At 37.4% G+C, this 20,772-nt stretch overlaps 1 protein-coding gene across 1 annotated transcript; it reads right to left on the bottom strand.

Moving 5' to 3' along the window:
• Positions 1-2,931: 2,931 nt before the first annotated feature.
• On the bottom strand, positions 2,932-12,653 carry LOC145016190 (uncharacterized). The gene is made up of 6 exons (XM_078974586.1): positions 12,264-12,653; positions 11,892-12,164; positions 10,737-11,261; positions 3,840-3,935; positions 3,648-3,746; positions 2,932-2,979 (listed from the first exon to the last, which is right to left on the bottom strand). Exons 1-6 carry the CDS (start codon positions 12,651-12,653, stop codon positions 2,932-2,934), a joined length of 1,431 nt encoding a protein of 476 aa, XP_078830712.1.
• Positions 12,654-20,772: the final 8,119 nt, after the last annotated feature.

Here is a 20,772-nt window from a genome sequence, read left to right on the forward strand (position 1 = left end):
TGCCTGAGCATGTGCTAATACTTGTTGTTGCTATTGATGTTGGTGTTGCTGCTGTTGTTGTGATGCCAAATAAAACTGATTTGGGTTCTGTAAATTGGGTTTCTGGACTTGAAGACCTATACCAGGGCGTAGTTGGTCAATTCCCTGCATTTGTATTCTTATGTCAACCCCAATGTAAACTATGAAATTCTATATATTACTGAAAGAAACTTCTATAGGAAACTTACAGTTAGAGGCCAACCCTTCAATGGAAGACCTATGACCTTATTTATTTGACCAATTGACTTCCCCTTAATTTTCATATCTAACTCATAATCCCATTGCTAAATTGATAGCCTATAACGGATGAAGACTAAACTTAGTAACTACAAAGTTAAGGAGGGAAAGAAAATCATGGGAAATTGCTAACCGGAGAAAGTACCTTTTAAAAGTGCTTCTATTTAAAAGAGAATGAGACCCTGGCCTTTCCTTAATTGCAGCAAGTTGTGACTATATAGCTTGATAAAAATGTAATTAGTAAAAAAAATAGTATGACTATGAATAGATTATAATTTATAAGTTATGAACTCACTGTGAATAATTTAACTCTACTTGTAAATGGCACCAAGAAAGGAGCTTGTTTCAGTATGTCATATGCCCTTGTGTTTTCAGTCATCGCCTGTGAATTAAGTAAATAGATGGATTCGTTTTAATCATCACAAACTCAAACTTATAAAAAAATATGTGAATTAAGTAAATAATTATTACCTGAGAAATGAAGTGATCATTAACACCATCAGTATGGAAGTTACCAGGGTGTAAAAATTGCCTTCTATTATTCCAATCTTGAAGCTGTAATTGTAGATTTATTGTTACACAAATTATTGTCTGTCAAGATTGTCAATGAAAGTCAAACTACAATAAGCATACCTGAGAAAGAAGTTCATAAGCCACAACACTAACCCTATATTAAACAAATTCTACATGGTGTTTCTTAAGGAAAGATTGTTTTTAGTAAACTTCATTGGTGCCATTGGGTTTAACCAAAAAATCTGCCACAAATACTAGAGAAAGAAAAAAAACAAAACCATGAATTAAATTTGTATAATAGAAGCTAAAATGTAGAAAAAATGTCCAAATTTGGAAGAAAATAAGCTTGACGTTTGCTAGCATCAACATTACAAGTTGTGGTAGTAAAATATTTTTCTAAAATCAGCTCAATTTTTCTTTGGAAGAGGGACCAAAAACGTTATAAGAACCTCAAATCATGACCAAAATTCGCTGAAAATAACCTTTTAGAGACCAAATTTGCAAAAATCAATCATACTCAGGGACCAAAAATGTAAATTTAATAAACTACCTGAACAAACACATCAGTATGAGTCTTCCCCTCATACAACATCAACTCTGCTTTTGCTCCTACTCTTTGAAGAGTATCCACAAACAGTGTGCAGAAACTGATGATGACAAAGGTTGGCGCTCCTCTGATGCTATTGGATACTGCATAATCAAGAAAAAAAAACTAACATTTGGATAACTTGAAGAGTAAGATGGTAGTTTCACAGTCCCATACAGTATACTAACATGTTAGAATCGGGGTGAAGTGTTGAGTTCTACTCCTTTAGAAAAGCAGCAACAACAGCCTCCCATTTTTTGTTTTTACTCAGTTATGGATTTTATCGAACTAAAGATATTGATAATGGTGTCATTGTAGTTTTGTTCTCTAGTAAAGGAGAAGACACCTATCAACTGTAAGTTAACATCAACACACTTATATATTATTATTATTAAAAAAAAACTAAATTGAAAAAATAACAAAAGACTCACACCTGCAGTCTGCTGGAATTGTACCTGATTAAGGATTTATATGTCATTTAGTGATCTAGCCATTTAGGAAGTATAGTGACATTGAGAATTTTAAGTTCAAGGGTATAAAAGGAATCTTGTAATTTGTTATTAAACATGGTGATTAAATAAATTTAAAAAAAAAGTTCTCACAAGAAGGGTCTCTTGAATTTGTTCAACTCCAGCTACTTTACTCCCAACCTCACGTCTAATAATATCCACAGACAGTTGTGAATCTTGTGATGGAATCAAAATAGGATCTTTTTTCGGACAAATATTCCCCTAGTGAAGGTGATACTGATGGTTTCTTGGATGCAGATGTGTCCTTGGAAGTCAACAAGATTGGCACATGTCCACTTTCAGAAGACCCTAAGGCAACAGCTGGGATCTTACTTGACTCAACAGGAACAACCTTTGGCACTTGGCCCTCCATCTTCCTACTAGATGTAGATGAAGTCACTTAAGATTGCTTCTTGTCACTTTTAAAAGATTAGATGCTTCATTTATTTCTTCCAAGATGTTCCTGAATGCACTCCACCCTTCATATCTAGTGCTTCCTACTGGGACAATGATAGTACTCCTGTTTCTACTAACTGAAGCTTTGGATATCTGAAGCTTCGGATTTTGTATTCGGGGAATCCTTCAAGCCAGTTGACTAGAAAAGTGTAAGAATCTTTAGCTGTCTGGTTATCGCCTGTCGTGTAGTCAGATGATCTGTTTGAATACCAGAATCCCACTCCAGCTGGCGACTCCAAGAATAGTACATTGGCCACTGTCATCTTTCAGCAATAGGGTTTTATAAGGTTAGGCATGCACCAGCAAGACAGGGACTAAGATTAGAAGTGATGTGAAAGGGACATAGTAATTAAAGGAATTTTTAAAGGAATTTTTGTTACCATTGTTCCATGCATAGTGGTTGGGGTAGAGTGTTTTTCCATCACTGTTGACACAGAAGGGTCCAAGTTCTTCAATGGCTCCATATCCAAACGACAAGCATCCTGGCCCTGTAGAATACCTTCATTAATAGTGGGTCTTACTCTAGATTTTGGTGCATTTGGATGATGATCTATAGAAGCTCCATTCTAATTCATGACTATTTTCTGTAATTCAGATTCCAGTGAAGGAACGAGAGGAGTACCCGGGGGTGTTAAAAGCCTGAAAAAGATAACATCCAAACTTTACTAAATGTGTAAATGTGATTAGTAACATGTGCCTACAACTCTACAAGGATATAAAACCATAATTTGTACATACTGGTTGCAGAAGGCATAACTGATTTTGGTAGAATTTCCTGTTCTTGATCCCGTGACATCAAATTTTTTATATAGTTATTGAAATATATGATGATAAATTAGTATCCACATGGCCAGGTAAGCTACACAAATCAAAGAAATTCATTAGGGATTTCCTAAACTTTTACTCCTAAACTTTAGATAATATATTACAAGATTTATTACTTAAAAGGATAAGAAAAGGTCATAAACTAATAATTTTGAAGCATTAGCAACTGAAGTAAGATAATAATCATCAAATAAATGGAATACCAAGTGATGAGTCAAATTCCTCTTCTGGGTGGTGATTTGGAGTTTATGGATCCTGCAGTCTTCCACATGGACAAATCCTAAGAGAGGGGGTCTTGGATATGGTGAAACTAATGCACTTGAATCTTTAGTCACTGAATCATCAAAAAGAATAGATAAACATTTAATGGATATTATTTTTAACCAATATAAGTTTAAAGAACACTGTCTAGCTATTAAAATATATATCCTTTTAGGTCAAGGCGATTTTGTTCAATACCTAATGGAAATCATTGAGCTAACCTTTGTTGGAATAGATTGATAAGGGGTTGATTTTGATGATACGAAGAGGCATGTGCAGTTCTTGTCTGCATTATAAGCAGAGACACCCAACAAACCATCCTAAGAAACACATTGGTGAAAAATGAATTCATAGAGTTCACAGAAAAACAAAAAAAAAAGTAGAATCATTGGCAAGTAGATATATATTATTACCATGCCAGCAAGTGGAGAAAGATCTGTAACATCCCTAAAATGATCATTCCCTTTGTCACTAATGGAAGCCGATAGGCCCAACAATGGATTAAAACCCTAGAATTCATTCACAAGAGTGGGTTGAAACCCTAGAAAGTAGGAGCAACGCCTTCTATTGATTTGATAATGATAATAATAATGACAACGGATTTGAACTCGCACAACTTACGAACAGATAGACAAATCAAGTGATTTTAGACGAGGGTGTAGATGTCATTCGCGATTGTAGAAGAACAATCTCTAATCTTCTTCAAAGTGATTTTGGTGCGAGACTGGATGAGCTGTTGATGCAATCATATGTGAATAGAAAAAATCAAGCATTTTAATCACAAAATGAAGTTGATGATTTGTCATTAGTTGTTATCCCCGAAACAAAGGAGAAAAGTGAGATAATCAATGGGTTCGAGCCTCCGTTAAAGGTGGTGGGGTTTCTGTTGAGCCACCGTTGCCATAGAGATGTAGGAAGGTAGGAGGCGAGATCTAGGGTTCGAGGTGTGACCACTCATCGTAGTTATCTTCCATCCCTAAAGTCACCGGTGTGGCGTCTTTTTCTTTGGAGCCACCGTCGTTGCCCTATTCTTTCCCTCGAGCCACCATCTCAAATCTTTTCAACCTGTTTGACGTTTTGAGAGAAAGACCGAAATGGAGAAATAAAGAATTCTGAAAAAAGCCCTAGAGTGTGATAACTTTGGAATTCACAAACCAAACCATGGAAAAGAGAAAAGTAGAAACGAAGGAAGATGAGAACAACGCAGGGTTTTCTAAATGGGGATTTCGTTTCCCGCTTAGGTCTTAAAGGTTGAAAACGCGTGTTCCATTAAAATTTATAAAGCGACATCCTTAGACGATGCGCATTTTATTATAGGTGCCCTCCGTGTTTTTTTAGACACTAACTTAAGGGCGCACAATAATGCGCGACATAAATCCTTAAATTTTTCGAAGAGATGACACTTTTTCAATGTCACTCTCTTTTACGTAGCATAAATCAATGAGTGTCGTGGTCTGAGCATCGTAAAAGGGTCTTTTTCTTATAGTGCACCAACACATATCACCAATCTAGCATACAATTCCACTTTCTCTATCCATAACTTAAAAGGTATCACCGAACTCAGGCAATCCCACTATTTTGGTATCTAACTACTCTTTTAGTAGACTCCTCAAATGTTCATCTAAGCATCTATCCTAGGTTACTCAGCTACTCAAAGCACTCTCTAAAAGATTCGTGCTAGCTGCTCCTACTCAGCAGATACTCAAGGCAAATAACATATAACATCGAGCAATAGCATCCCCTAGGCTAAGGCATCACAAATCAGGTAACTCTAGCCCTAAAATATGAAATACCTAGCCTATCCTCTATCATGCATCCCTAATATCTCATAAAGTAAACTATTAAGTATATTTTGGGAAATCACCATTCGGGCTCTGGTTGAATTTTTCTCTTAGATACTCTTACTCGTTTAGAAAAATCATTTCTTTTAGATTTTTTTTCTCAAATCCTTAATTTTAGTCCAGACATACCCGAATGTGCATTTGAATCCCTCAAACCAAGGCTTTGATACCAACTTGTAATACCGTAAATTATCAAATAATCTTTTTCATTTTAAAATCACATCATTCTCATAACATATTTAAAAAAAACTCAAGTATCTAATTATTAAAACACAACTCCATAAATGTTTGATTAAAAATTTAGGATCCTCAAAACATAACTCTTTCTCTCGTGTGTACAATCTAGCCGGCGCCTTCCCGTGATCCTGAAAAGTACCTGAAACACATATCACACAACACGGTAAGCACGAAGCTTAGTGAGTTCCCCAAAATACCACACATATCTCATTAGCCTCTAATGGCTATGCTCGAATAAGATCCTCTGGTCAATGTGTCTTAGTGGGACCCTCCGGTCCCACAACTCGAGTGGACCCTCCGGTCCTAATTCAGTATGCTCAGTATAATACACAACATAAATCACAAAGACATAATGAAGGATATCACAATACTCAATATAAACATATAAGACCCTCCGGTCACACAAATATTACCACTCTAGGTAAGTATAGTGAGAAGACTCACCTTGAAGCAAGCAAGAAAATACGCCTCGTACACGAATCACCGATCTAGGCTCCGCCGAATATATATGATAACTATCTCTAATTAAAATCACAACTATAAATAAACTCATACTATCCCCTGTTTAGCTTTTGGGAAGGTTAAAAGACCATTCTACCCCTCCATGGTCTCCATTACTCACATTTGGTCATAACCCTGAAAGTCAATAGAAGTCAACTCGAATCAACAGTCCTTGTTGAGCCAACTCGTCAAGTGCATCAAAGAAAATCGTTGAGTCCCCTCGTTTCCTCAGAAGCCTTATGAAAACCAGCTCAACTCGTCGATTTGAACCATCAACTCGCTGAGTTACAACATGCTCAAACTCGTCGGGGTAAACCCTAACTGACTCGTCGAGTCCCTTATGTCTAATTCTCATTCAGACAATTTAAGGCAAAAAATGCTACTCCATACTCTGGATTTGACCCCCTAAAGATCAAATATCATGTAAAGCTTGCAACTTTATGTTCATGCATGGCATATTGGCTCAATAATGGTAATACAAGCTCTTACAAGGGTTTGACGCTCAAAATCTTGCCTCTAGCTCCATAAAGCTTGGGTATTTGGCCTGACAAGACCTCCTACCATCCATATCTGAGGTTTCAACCTCAAGATATGCTCAAGGGACTCAACAATACAAGGTGGATGGGAGAAAACCCAAAAAACTTCCCCAAACCAAGATCTACACAAAGAATGATCAAGTTAGCATCTTTTACCTCCAACAAAAGCTAACCACTGAAGAATGTCTGGATCCAAACGTCCGTCCCTGGTCCATGCCAAGATGTTCTCCAAATCTTCTTCCAAAGTTGCACAAGAGCACCCAAAATAGTCTCTTTCTCTCTCTCACAATGGATGGAACTGGTCTAGGGTTTCTCACAAGGCTCTCTGGAGACAATGGGACTATCTTTAGGAGGTCATGCATATTATGGGTTTTAGGTCTCTTCATTATTGTTGGATTATGGAGCTATTGATATCTGCTAGAGCTTCAGTATTGATTAATGGTTCCCTAACTCAAGAGTTTCAAATTCATAGAGGCTTGAGACACGGGATCTCATGTGCCCTTTTCTTTATTTATCTTGGCTATGGAGTAAACCTTGCAAAAATATGTTGTTGTTGTTTAAGGTTGATTTTGAGAAAGCTTGTGATTCCCTTTTATGGGACTATCTTTAGGAGGTCATGCATATTATGGGTTTTAGGTCTCTTCATTATTGTTGGATTATGGAGCTATTGATATTTTCTAGAGCTTCAGTATTGATTAATGGTTCCCTGACTCAAGAGTTTCAAATTCATAGAGGCTTGAGACACGGGATCTCATGTGCCCTTTTTTTATTTATCTTGGCTATGGAGGGTCTTCATATTCTCTTCTTAAGGAAAATGAGGCTAATGTGTTTATGTGGATTTCTATTTCTAGGCCTGAGATATCTCATTTTTTATGTTGATGATTCCATTTTGTTATCTCCTTAGGAACCAGGAAATGCTAATCATATTCTGAGATGTTTTTTATGGAATGGGGTCTTAAGTTGGATTCTCGTTTAACCAGGTGGATTGGGGTGCTCGTAGACTGGGGTGTGCTTCTGTTGATCTTCCTTTCACTCATCTTGGTATCCTGGTAGGTCAGAACATGACACATATTTTTTTCTTGGTCTCCCATTTTACATCATTTTCGGAGTACGTTATCGGTTTGGAAGGCCAAGAATCTTTCGTATGGAGGGCACCTTACTTTGGTTAAGTCTATTATTAGATCTTTGGGTAGTAATTTTATGTCGGTGTTCTTGACCCCAATTTCTATCATCAAGTCGTTGGAGGCTTTGCAGGCGATTTATTTTTAGGGTGCAGGTCTGGATGAGCGACATATGTATTGGGTTGGTTGGGATAAGGTCCTTGCTTTTAGAGGAGAATGTGGTTTGAGAGTTTGTTCCTTATATTCCGTCAACATAGTTATGTTTTTTCAATAGTGGTGAAGATTTTATCACTGCCCTAACTTATTGTGGGTCTGGTTGTTCACATCTATTTATGGCATTGATGTTGGATGTAGCTCTCTTACTCCTTAGAGGTCCTGGTTAGGTTATTGGAATGGAATTATTCATATGTTGAGTCAGCTGAAAGAAAAAAGATTTTGATCTTCAGTTCATGTGTCCTATTCAGGTGGGAGATGGGAGACACAATTCCTTTTGGCATGATGTTTGGATGGGAGATTCGCCATTTGCAGTCATTTTTCACATCATTTTTGCTTTGGATGTTCATAGGTATGCTACAGTTACAGAGCGGTTGGACATTGGTTGGATGTTGCGTCTCTCAAAAGAATTCCTAGAGTTGGTATTGAGCAAACCAAGTGGAATAATTTCTTTTCACTGATGCATAATGTTAACCTAAATTTGGTCCAAAACAGATTGGGTTGGCTCCTAGATGTGTCAAATACTTTCTCGGTCTCTTCTGCTCGTGCTTATTTAGATGGTGGCTTATTAAGTATTGAGACTCGGTGGAATTATTGGGTTCCCATCAAGCTCAATATTCTTATATGGAGGATTTGGTTATAGAGTATTCCAACTAGAGAGAGAATTTCACATAGAGTTATTATATCAGACTTAATTTTGTGTCCTATTTGTTCCCTTATGGTTGAGATGGTTGATCATCTTTTTGCCACTTGTCGAGAGTTAATGGACATTTGGTCTTGTATTGCGATTTGGTGGGATATTCAGGATCCATACCAAATTTTAGTGCAATCTCTTATTTCTTGGTCAAACTCGACTTCTTAGAGGGGCGGACAACTGAAGGCATTTGAAGTTGTGATTTTTACAACTTTTCTGGTATTTGTGGAGTTTTCGTAATTGTATTGTTTTTGGAATGGATATTCCTACGAAATCCAATATCTTTGATACTATTGTTTAGAGAGAATTTTTCTGGATTTATAATAGGGGTAGCAAAGCAAAGTTAGGTTTCTTGTTTGATAATCCTTCTTCTACTACTTCTATGTTGTAATGGGTTTTCTCTAGGTCATTGCTAGTTTTTCTAAAAAAATCACCGTCGTTCTACAAAAAAAGGTGGTAAATACAAAAGTAATAAACATTTTTTGTGTAACATTTGGAGTTTCAGCTATAACTTTTTCTAAGTAAGTTATGAATTTTGGAGGAGCATGACGTGGGTGAGGTATCACCACAACATCGTGTGATCCGCAGAAAATGCGTATCTAAATTAGCCACCACGACATGATAATATATTGGACACAATATGGCGACTGTTTTTGAACAAAGCCTAATTTCAAGCTTAAGGCCCTATTTAAAGGAAGTGATGACTAGGATTTCCTCCACCCTCAACCTCCATCAACTCCAAGAGCCTTGAAGAAAACTATAATCCTTTCTCTCACATATGTGAGCTTATCTTTTGGCATTTTGGTGCACTTCGAAAGAAGAAGAAAAAGATTTGGTGCAAGGATCAAGCAAGCAACACCTTCCCATCTTTGAGATCACCTTCTGGATCATTTGTAAGGTTTCAAGATCTAATTTTTTTTATTACTTCTTAGGATATCTAGGATTATTTTGCATGTTTGAATACTTTAATGTGTTTTGAATGACCCAATGTCATTGAGTTTGCAATTTTATGACTCACCAAGGTCCATTGAGCTTGTTATCTTCTGGATCTAGAAGATGGTTGGGTTTTTGGAGTAATGTCTATGTTAGAGGGCAGTTTTTCTCATATTTTAACCTCGTTGGGTTGAGAACATGTGTGACAACCATCAATTTTTGGTCAAGTCAAAGTCATACCAAGTCAACGAGTCAAATCAGTAAACTCAACTAGTGCTTGTATGTTAGGGATTACTCTATGTTTACTAATGTATAACTCTCTATCATAATACAAAATGTCACTCATAAGTTTCAAACGTTTAGAAATTCTAAACCCTAACCAGGGTGAGCGGTGTAACGACTTTATAAAGCACTATTATGTACCCCCCTCAGGGGCGTAAAACACTCATAACAAGGCATAATGGGGTTTATAAACCTTGCATTATGGAGCTAAACACTAACAAAGGCTACAAACAAAGTCTTCCTCAATCTTTCCTACTCTATCTCTATCTCTCCCAAATCTCTCCCAATCTCTCTCAAAACTCTTGGTGATAAAAATCACATTTTCCAATGTTTATATGAACATCTATGCCAACATGAACCTTCCCATGGTTGAAAACAGCTCAAAACGGAAGAAAGAAGTCAAAAAAAAGGCCTGAAGGTTCGCAGGTTACTGTTCACCTATGAACCCTCGCAGGCCCTCGCGACCTCTTAAGCCATGTTCGTGATACGAACAGACTCAAAGCTACAACTACTATTAGCTTAATGCTTAAAAGAAATCAACAATTGGGGCTATGATAGTTCGAGATTTAGAGAGATCTCAACAAAGAAAGATTAAAGTTCATAATTCATGTCCCCTGCCCAAGCCGTCCCTAGCCCTTATTAAAGCTTAAACGAAAATCACCATACCAGGAAACTTAATCACAAAAACTAAAGTCTATAATTAACTTTAATTAAAGTACTAATCCCCCCTTGCGTTGCGTCTCTTATAAACTCGGCCCCATCTCCCTTGATTCGTATCAATACCTCGCCCCTGAAAATTCACCTTGTCCCCAAGGTGGAAATCAGGAAATTGAGCTTGTATAACTTCGATATCCTCCCAGGTCACCTCAACCTCCGGTAAATACCACCATTTCACCAAAACTTCCCGCTTTCCTTGGTGTTTCCTCAACTTCAACACTTATTCCGACACTACCTGTACTTCCACAGTCTCTGTCAATCCTTCTTGTAAATAAGATCGAGCCTCTTGGTCACCAATCATCTTCTTGAGCTGAGAAACGTGAAAAACCAGATGGATGTTTGTGGAGGCTGGTAATGCTAGGCGATAGGCTAATTTCCCCACACGAGCTAAAATGCGAAAAGGACCATAAAAACGTGGTGCTAGTTTAGCATTACGCCTTCCAACCACCGTATTCTTCCTGTAAGGACACAACTTCAAATAAACCAAGTCATCAACTTCATATATCACATCTCTCCTTTTGTGATCAACTCGGGCCTTCATCACCTGTTGTGTTTTTGCCAACTGTTCCTTGAGTTCGTCTAACACCCCATCTCGCTCCCACAGGTAATTATCTACCTCAAACGTGATTGTCATGCCAAAATCATAATTGAGCAGACGAGGTAGGTCACGACCATACAAGATTTTAAAAGGAGTTTCTTTAACAGATGAATGATAGGATGTATTGTACCAATATTCCACCCATGGTAACCATTTCACCCACTGTTTTGGTTTACTTGACACAAAACAACGCAAATATGTTTCTAAACTACGATTCACAACCTCGGTTTGACCATCCGTCTGTGGGTGATAAGCGGTGCTATATTTCCACGTGGTACCTTAGAGTCGGAAGAGTTCTTTCTAGAAACAACTCAGAAATATATTATCCCGATCCAACACCAATGACAAAGGAATACCATCTAACTGTATAATCTCACGAATGAATGTGTTGGCAACAGTAGTTGCTGTGAGTGGATACTTTAGAGGAATAAAATGAGAAAACTTACTGAGACGGTCAACCACAACCAAGATCACGCTATACCCTTCCGATTTTGGCAACGCTTCTATGAAATCTATGCTTAAATTATCCCAAATCGGTTTTGGTAATTCTAGTGGTTGTAAAAGGCCTGCTGGTGCCAAATTCAAATCTTTATTCTGTTAACAAATGCCACATTTGGCTACCCGTTCCGCCACGTCCCGCCGCATGCCAACCCAATAAAATTCTCGTGCTAATCGATGGTAGGATTTTTGAGTACCTTCATGACTCCCCAGCACACCCGCATGAACCTCCTGGAATAAACGGCCAATCTAAGAAGAGTGGGAGGGCAACACCAAGCGACTCTGATAGAAAACCAATCTATCTCGAATCTCATATTCATTCATCTTCTCATCTCCGGCTTCAATTAAACTAATCATGGCTAAGACATCTGGGTCCCATTTTAAATCTAGTAGCAACTCACCCTTATTACTGGTGTGAGAAACCACGAGTTCAGACAACCGTACCCCATCACCTCGTCTCAATAAAGCGTCGGCTGCTCCATTATCCTTCCCGGGCCGATATAAAATTTCAAAGTCATGCCCAGATAGTTTCAAAATCCACTTCTGGTACTCTTCGGACACCACCCTCTATTCCAACAAGTACTTCAATGCTCGCTGGTCAGTGATCACTCAAAAACGTTTGCCCAACAACCAGGGCCGCCATTTTTGAACAGCTAGAACAATGACCATCAGTTCTCTTTCGTAGATCGACTTTTGTTGAGCACGCATTCCCAACACCTGACTAAAGTACACCACGGGTCGCCCCTCTTGCATTAGTACCGCCCCTAAACCATATCCCGATGCATTCGTCTCAATGATAAACTCCTTGGTGAAATCAGGGAGGGCTAAAACAGGAACCCGTGCCATTGTGTGTAACTGTCGAAATGCGCGGGCTGCCTCCTCATCCCAATGCAACTGATATTTTTTAAGTAGATTAGTGAGTGCCCTTGCGATTTTTCCATAACCTTGCACAAATTTACGGTAATTTCCTGTTAGTCCGAGGAACCCTCGCAGCTCACGTAGACTCTTAGGCTCAGGCCATGAGGTCATAGCTGATATTTTCCCCGGATCATCCATGACGCCGTCTTTTATCACTATGTGCCCAAGGTATTCCACCTTATCTTGACCAAAAACACACTTCTTGCGATTACAAAACAGGTCCTCAGTTCGACAACATTCTGGTCTATTCAAAGATCAAGGAAGAACACAACCAACACCTACGACAAGTATTGGAGACGTTAAGGGCGGAGAAATTATATGCAAAATTCTCAAAGTGCAAATTTTGGATCCGAGAAGTGGGTTTCCTCGGTCATGTCGTTAACGAGGAAGGGATACACGTGGATCCTTCCAAAATCAAGGCGATCGAAAATTAGTCAGCACCAAGGACACTTACAAAAATTCATCAATTCTTAATCCTCGTTGGCTAGTATAGAAGGCTCATCCAAAACTTCTCCAAAATCACCAAACCACTTACCACCCTGATTCAAAAGGGTGTAACCTTCAACTTAGGAGAAAATCAAGAAACCGCGTTCCAAACGCTAAGCCAAGCCCTGTGCAGCGCTCTGATTTTATCCCTACTGGAAGGAACGAAAGACTTTGTGGTCTTCTGCAATGCATAGAACCAGGGTCTTGTATGTGTGTTAATGCAACGAGGAAAGGTCGATGCCTACGCCTCGAGACAGCTAAAAACGCACGAGATCAACTATGGCACACATGACCTCGAACTGGGAGCAGTATTATTCGCCCTAAAGATCTGGAGGCACTATCTCTACGGAACGAAATGTACTATCTTCACCTATCATGAAACCCTTCAACACATCCTCAATCAAAAAGATCTCAATATGAGGCAGAGGCAATGGGTAGAATTACAGAATGATTACGAATGTGAGATCTGTTATCACCCAGGAAAAGCCAATGTAGTAGCTGACACCCTCAGCCGAAAGGAGTACTCGGGTCACCGAGTAAAGTCGTTAACCATGACAACCCATTCACACCTGTCCACACAATCAAAGAGGCTCAGCTGGAAGCCTTGAAACCAGAGAACGTGACAGGTGAAGCCTTAATAGGGATGGATAAGAACCTAGAAATCAAGGGTGACAGAATTCGCTATCTCATGAATCACATCTGGGCACCCAAGTATGGTGGATTTAGAGACACCGTCATGAAAGAAGCACACACAACTCCATACTTCGTACATCCCGGTTCAGACAAGATGTATATGAACCTTAAGAAACTTTATTGGTGGCTGAACATGAAAGCCGAAATTGCTACCTTTATGAGAAAGTGCCTAACTTACGCAAAAGTCAAGGTAGAATACCAAACGTGTTGGATTAATGTCTAAGTCCATAACTATATTTGGTATGTACTTGACCCGACCCGGCATGGTCCATTTGGGTTGCACTTCACCGACACAATTTATATGGATAGTCTTTTGAGAATAGTATATTTATAATTAATATTAATATATTATAAATCCTAATATATTAATATGGAATCATATTATTTAATTAGTATTCATCAAGAATTAATTTAGAATTAATTAAGTGATCAAAAGGAACTAATTAAATATGGCCTCTTATATATATGGAATGGGCCAAGTTCATTTAGGTTGGGCTAAGCTATCATGGATAGTCCATGGAGCTTTTAACCCATGGATCATATGTAAATGAAAGGTCATGGGTATTAGGGTTTACATCGATGTAAGCATAATCCTCCATATTATATAAAGGGGTCCTTGGCTAACAAAATTGGCACTAGTGTATGGAAATAAGAGTGGGCCGATTTTAGTGTGCATACATATTCTCTCAAGTTCTTCCAAGGTGTTTTGGTGATTTGTGATTCCACTTGAGGCTTCCACACTATTGGGGCTAAGCTCTTAAAGCTTGAAGACATCAAGCTACATCAAAAGGTATGTCATCTAACTAGAACTTTGTAGTATAGGTGCTTCATAATATGCTAATTAGGATGAAACCTTGGAATCTTTAATATTTGCATGTGTAATAGAGAAAACATAGATCCAAGGTTTGTAGGATTGCATGTACACCATATGAGTGTTAGAATGCTTCAAAACCCATCAGTAGTAACAGATCCTAGGCTTGTTTTCTTGTTATACTTGCAAATTTTGATAAAAAAAATGAATTTTTGAGCTGTCTACATAGCAGACTCATAGAGTCCATGAAGGGACTCGACGAAGGCTAAATTCATCCAACTCGCCGAGTTGGTTCATGCACTCGACGAGTTGGATCCCCTGACAGCATATATTTGACTATTTTGGCTGGAATTGGACTAGGAACATTACCCTAAGCTGTTTTTGGACTTATAAACTTATTTTTGATGTGGTAATGTTCATACTAGTCCAATTTCAAAGATAATTGTCAATAGATTCATGTTTTCTATTAGTTTAAGTGTTATGCTAATTACATGAAAAAGTTTGATTCCAATTATATTGTTCATATGAGTTGCTTAGATTAATAGAAAAAGATTGATTGATTATGTGTCTTTGATCCATTTTAATCTAAGAATTGATTTTAACATGTGTTTGTATAAGTTGTTCTCAAGTTACATGAAAAGTCACATTAAAGTTTCGTAAAACCCATAAAAGTTGGCAATGGTTAGAAAATGAAGAGTCTTGTGCTCATTAAATGGTTTTATGACTCCATAACTTTTCCTCAAGTTATGGAGGTTCAAGAGTCACTTCATTAAATCATCAAAATATGTAACCTTAATTAGTTCCATAAGTTACAAAGAAGAAGAGTTACATTCTTTAATACTTTAAAGTCTTCCATAACTTATCCTCAAGTTATGAACTTGAAGAGTTTTTAATTAAAACTACTTTAAACACATAAGTTATGGAATTTATTAGTTTTGAATATTTTCAAAACTTGCCCTCAAGTTTTGGAATTTCAAAAAGTTTTTCTCTTATGAATACTATAATTCCAAGTTTGGCCCTTATAGTTTTAAGAGTTAAAATTCAACCCTTATATTTTATAATATTATAAGTTAATAATATATATGTATAAGAGCAAGTCAGTCTTACCGTTAGTACGCCTCATTCATGAAGCTGGTCTATAAGGGGATATAAGGTTACTGCCTATAAAATGGTAGTTTAATGGGTGTCCACTCTCACCCACCGCTTCCTTGACTGGTGGAGGGTAGGTCGTTAGCCGAACGGGTAGGACAAAGACTATAAATTCTCCTTTCATTAAAAGTATTAATGATAAATACTAAGTAACTAAAACATTTATAAATACGCAATCTTAGTTACTTAGGAAAATGTGAATAAGGTGCTAATCCATGAAATTACACTTTGCACTTTGTTTAAGTCGGTTAGTGGAGCGTGTGTGGTTAATCGGCACACTAACTCGTATTTAACAAGGTAGGCAAAGGGTAACTTAATGTTTATCATAGTATCGATGGAGCATGTGTGGTTAACCGGCACATTGATTGAGGGGTAAACACTTAAGGGTACCAAGTAATTTGCATGGTTACTTCACACCTTGTTTTGTGATCCTCGACATCCCAGTCACAAAGCCTAAAGGGCACACTCGAAATTGAAACATGCCATTGAACAGTTCAATGAATATCAAAACATCTAGGAGTTTCAAATCCAATTAAAAAACCCAATAATTTATTTTGTTTTTCATGGTGGAAATTGGTGAATCGTCATTCACCTACCTTCAAATATTCTATAGCTTGGATTATGGCATCCCTCTTCCAAGTTATAAAATATTGTGTTGGGTCCTAGCCTTAATATTTCATATTGGGTGTTATATTAAGGACTTTAAATCAACTATCTTGAATATCTACCAAAAAGATGTCTGGTTCAGACATCTATGATCTTCCCAAGACTCTTGAAACTTCACCTCCTCCACCTCCTCTAATTATTCTCCTTTACCCACAAGTTCAAGGTCACTCAAGCCCTATTGGTAAGCAAGGTCTCTGTGTGGTCGCATCTTGGAGATGAAGTCACATATTGACAAGCCGGGAGAGTTGGGTGTCAAAGTCTTGAGAACGTTGGTGGTTCAATCACTTTCTAAGTCACATAGTGAGTTCCTTTGGGACTCCTATGAAACAGACTATGACAAGACCCTTAATGATCTTATCTATTTTCTTGGTGTTGCTGAATCAGCAATGATTTGGAAGGCTAGTAAAGCAAATTTAATTATAAGATCGACTTCCCAAAACTTTATGGACATTGACAATGGTGACACAGGAAATCCAAAAAAAGCATTCTCTTCCCAGTGGAAATGGATTGGCCATAGTCAACTTAGTTGACAAAATGGTATAGAGAAAGACTAAGTCTATGATAGTCCCATGTACCATTACCAAAGGGTTTGTATGTTAAAGTGCCAAAAGGAAAGGGAATTGATTGCGAAGCTGCCAAATTTACCTGAAAGATCATAAGACTGGTAAAGTCAATAAGTTTGACTTTACTTCAGGTAAAGTCCACTGTCAAACTCTATTAAGTTTCTATTCTGACATTCTTATTACATGATGTGACTGGATCACATATTGATGTTTTAAGAATCAAAGAAAAGGTGAAGAAGGAAGTATATGCTGATTTTGATCGTGAAGATGGATTTCGATCGCATGGTTCGATGATTAGAATTTTGAGCTGTTACTTAGGAGTTATGATATATTGCTTAGGAATAGATAACAGAAAAGTTTCATGTGCTTTTGCACTGTAAGGATAGTTTTCCCCAAAGTTTTTAAAATAAAAGGAAAATTTTAGATTTTATTTATTTTAAAATATCCTTACAATGGCATTTGTGAAAAAAAAATGTTGCTTACAAGATTCCATTAATAGCAAAAGTGGAAATATGAATTTGATTATTTCATTTGTGGTAGTGTCTAAATTTACCAAATAAGGAAATATTCTCATCGCCCAAGTTTTAATTGGACCGAAACTTAGAATCATGCAAAATGTATAGTATGATGAATGAGAAACTTCAGGCATTGGAAAATTAAGACGAATTACTTGTTCACATGGATGTGTGAGTCAAGTAAAGGACTAAGGGATCAAGTACACACTCTTGTGCATTGATCAAGCCCACCACAAATTATCATTAAGACTATTCGTCATGATTTACTAAAGTTTAGTAAATATGATTATACTTACAAGCTTAAGTACAATTCTGAGACATTGGAAAAGTTTCAATGTATGACAGAACAAATAAGAATAATCAAATTAGGCAGAAGGATAAAAAGTTTCTCAAATCTAAAAAAGATGAGAGAGTACTTTAGTATCATGTTTTAAGATCATCTTAATGATTTTGAGACCTTATCACAATTCATCCTCTAAGTGCATTCTGATAGTTAAGAAGAGGAGTTATGAATTGTTGAAGTGGTTAAATCAAGAAGATGATTCATACTTCATTCCAAAAGCAATTCTTAGAGTTATACTTTAAGATTGTAACTTGAGTGACATGTCTTAAAGAAGGTTTAAAACACTTGGCAAATGTAAGAGTAAAAGTTTTCTATTCTTGTACATTTGAAATTGGCAAGCTGTGATGTTTTGGATAAAACAAAGACCAACTTAGGCAAATTGTGTGAAGCGTTTGTCTTGATAAAGAATCTGCACTATCTCTTGAATATTTGGAAAGATAGTCTTATACATCAAGAGGATAGTGGGAGATTAAAAGATCCTGAAAGGGTTTCAAGATCTAATCAAGAATAAAAACCTATAGTTTAACATTAGCACACGACGTGAGGTTTATAACCTATCATGTTGACATATTTCTATTTTTGTGCCTAGTCCAGTTAAAGTTGGATTTGCATATGAGCTCTTAGTGTTCTCAATTGGTTGCATAACAACTTGGAAGCGATGACAGGCCCTTGAGCTGCAAGGTGGCAAGAAGTTAAGATTGAGTTCAGTACATATGAGTTTGGATTTGTCATTATACTTGTCTTATGACTAAGGTTTTGACAATTCACATACTATAAAATCTAAGGGTCATAAGGTTTCTTTCCGATTCATGAAAATGATGGTGAGAAAACACTTCCACCAAGTAGATTTGAAGAAGATAGCAAAGATCTAAACAATTGAGAATATGATTACGGAATCCCTTTTTATAGTTCTAAAAAATTTTAGACATACCTGTAAGCTATCTAAGATAAGGTGTATGATTTTAATAAAGTCTTATCAAGGCAATCTCATCATAAAAAATCTGAACTTTGGTTAGAAAGTCAGTAAAGTATTAACTTCTAGAATACCAACTGATTTCTGAGTACATGTCAAAGCTAGTGGGAGCATAAGTGTTATGCTAATAATCATCATGTTAATGGGAGCATGATAATTATGATAAGTATTACAAGTTATCAATGTTAATTATAGAAAACAAAAGTTTCAATTCGTAAGGTTGAAGGGGTTGAAAAAGTTGTTTTGCTATAATTAAGGGAGAGAAAATTATACTTCTTTTCAATTCTAAAAGGCTTAGATTGAGATTTTAATCATCTTAGTCAAGAATAGTGTAGACTATTTCATGCAGTCCTAGCGGATATCCTAAAACTCCTATCAAACGCATCAGGAGGGATGTCATATGCCATTTGACAAAGTCTAGTTGTGCATTTTTGTAAATGAGTGAAACCGGGTGTACCTCTAGCATCGGACCGTTGTTGGAAAAAATCACACTCCCTCATTATATTTTCGACTATACGTTCGTACAAAGGTTTGAACATTCTGAAGCACCTTTTGAAGTAGTGTGTAACGCCCCAATTCTTGAATACCAATTTATGGTTATAAATTCTCATGAATTCAAGATCTAATCAACGAGTTGGTTGCCTGACTTGTCGAGGAGCAACAGGTTTGGGCCACATGTTTAAGTGACCAACTCGCCGAGTTGGAAGAGTGACTCGACAAGTTGGAGTTGGAGGGTGAAACCCAATTTTTCAGGGTTTGGCACCCTATTTAAGGGATCATTAGCCTCCCTTAGTTCCTTTGCAGCTTCTTGAGAGTCCATAAACCCTAATTCATGTATGTGCTCCATATTAGTGTAAATTGCAAGATTGGAAAGAATACCTTGATGCAAGAAACTTAAAGATCAACAAGTTAGAGGGAAGAACATTTGTGGGTCAAAAGTCTATCTCCGCTAGCTTAATTTGAGGTATCAATTCATGATCTTCGCCTCATTCCTTTCTACATCTCTTTGGACGAAGTTAGGGCTTCTTGGCTTGGTTGTGAAGCTATTCTTGGGTATGATCTCAGATTTAAAGTTGTAACTTTAGATGTGAACTCTCTTTGATTTGTAAGTCCATAAAGCTATTAGCTTTGGCAAGTATGAACCCCTCCTTAAGTGTAAAACCCCAGTTCAAGCTTGGTTTTGGCTTTTTGAGTCATTAGAGACTTGCATGTACGTAAAGTTTTCAACTTTACGTGATAAGTATGCCTTGGGAAGTTGGATATGTAGTATGGAGCCTTAGCATGGCTTAAAAGCATCTGTATGGATGAAGGACTGAAGGGACTCGAAGACTCATATGAAGATGGTCGTGAACATGACGGGTTGGATGAACAACTCGGCGAATCGGATGAAGATTGCATTGGGCTCGACGAGTGGCATGCTGACTCGGCGAGTTGGCAACTTATGCAAGGAACTCAACGAGTAGCTGAGGGTATTCGACGAGTTGAGGTCAACATGGACTGTTTGCCTTGATAGTTGACTTTGACTTTGACCAAGGGTTGACCGTTTTGACTTTTGAGGATAATTGGTAATCGGGTATTTATGAATTAGATCTTTGATGGTTATAGGTGTTGGAGTTTGGGGCAGTGTTTCAGGAGCGTGATTTTGTGGTTCATTCCGACATTGCAAGATGGGTTATCCTCATTATATCAACAAGGTCTAAGGCACCAAGACCAACCCTTTTCTCGGATTGTATACTTGTATTTGTTTGATATGCTTATTGATCTATTAGATCGGCGTCCTAGTAAATTATGACGATATTATGTTTGTGACCTGGTTTAGGTCGGTATCCTGGTATATAGGATGATGCTATGCTAGTGACTGGTTAGGTCGGTAACATGGTTAGAATTGTTGCTATGCTTTGTCATCTGTTAGATCGGTTTGACTTTTATATATATACATGTTAGTGTTATATGATATGTATGTGCACATGATTGTCCTGGTTATAGGATGATGCTATGTTAGTGACCGGTTAGGTCTGTACCCCGATTATTGGGATGTTGCTATGATTAGTGATATGT

Source organism: Lactuca saligna, chromosome 9 (assembly GCF_052625555.1).
Source record: "Lactuca saligna cultivar CGN05327 chromosome 9, ASM5262555v1, whole genome shotgun sequence".
Lineage (NCBI taxonomy): Eukaryota > Viridiplantae > Streptophyta > Magnoliopsida > Asterales > Asteraceae > Lactuca > Lactuca saligna.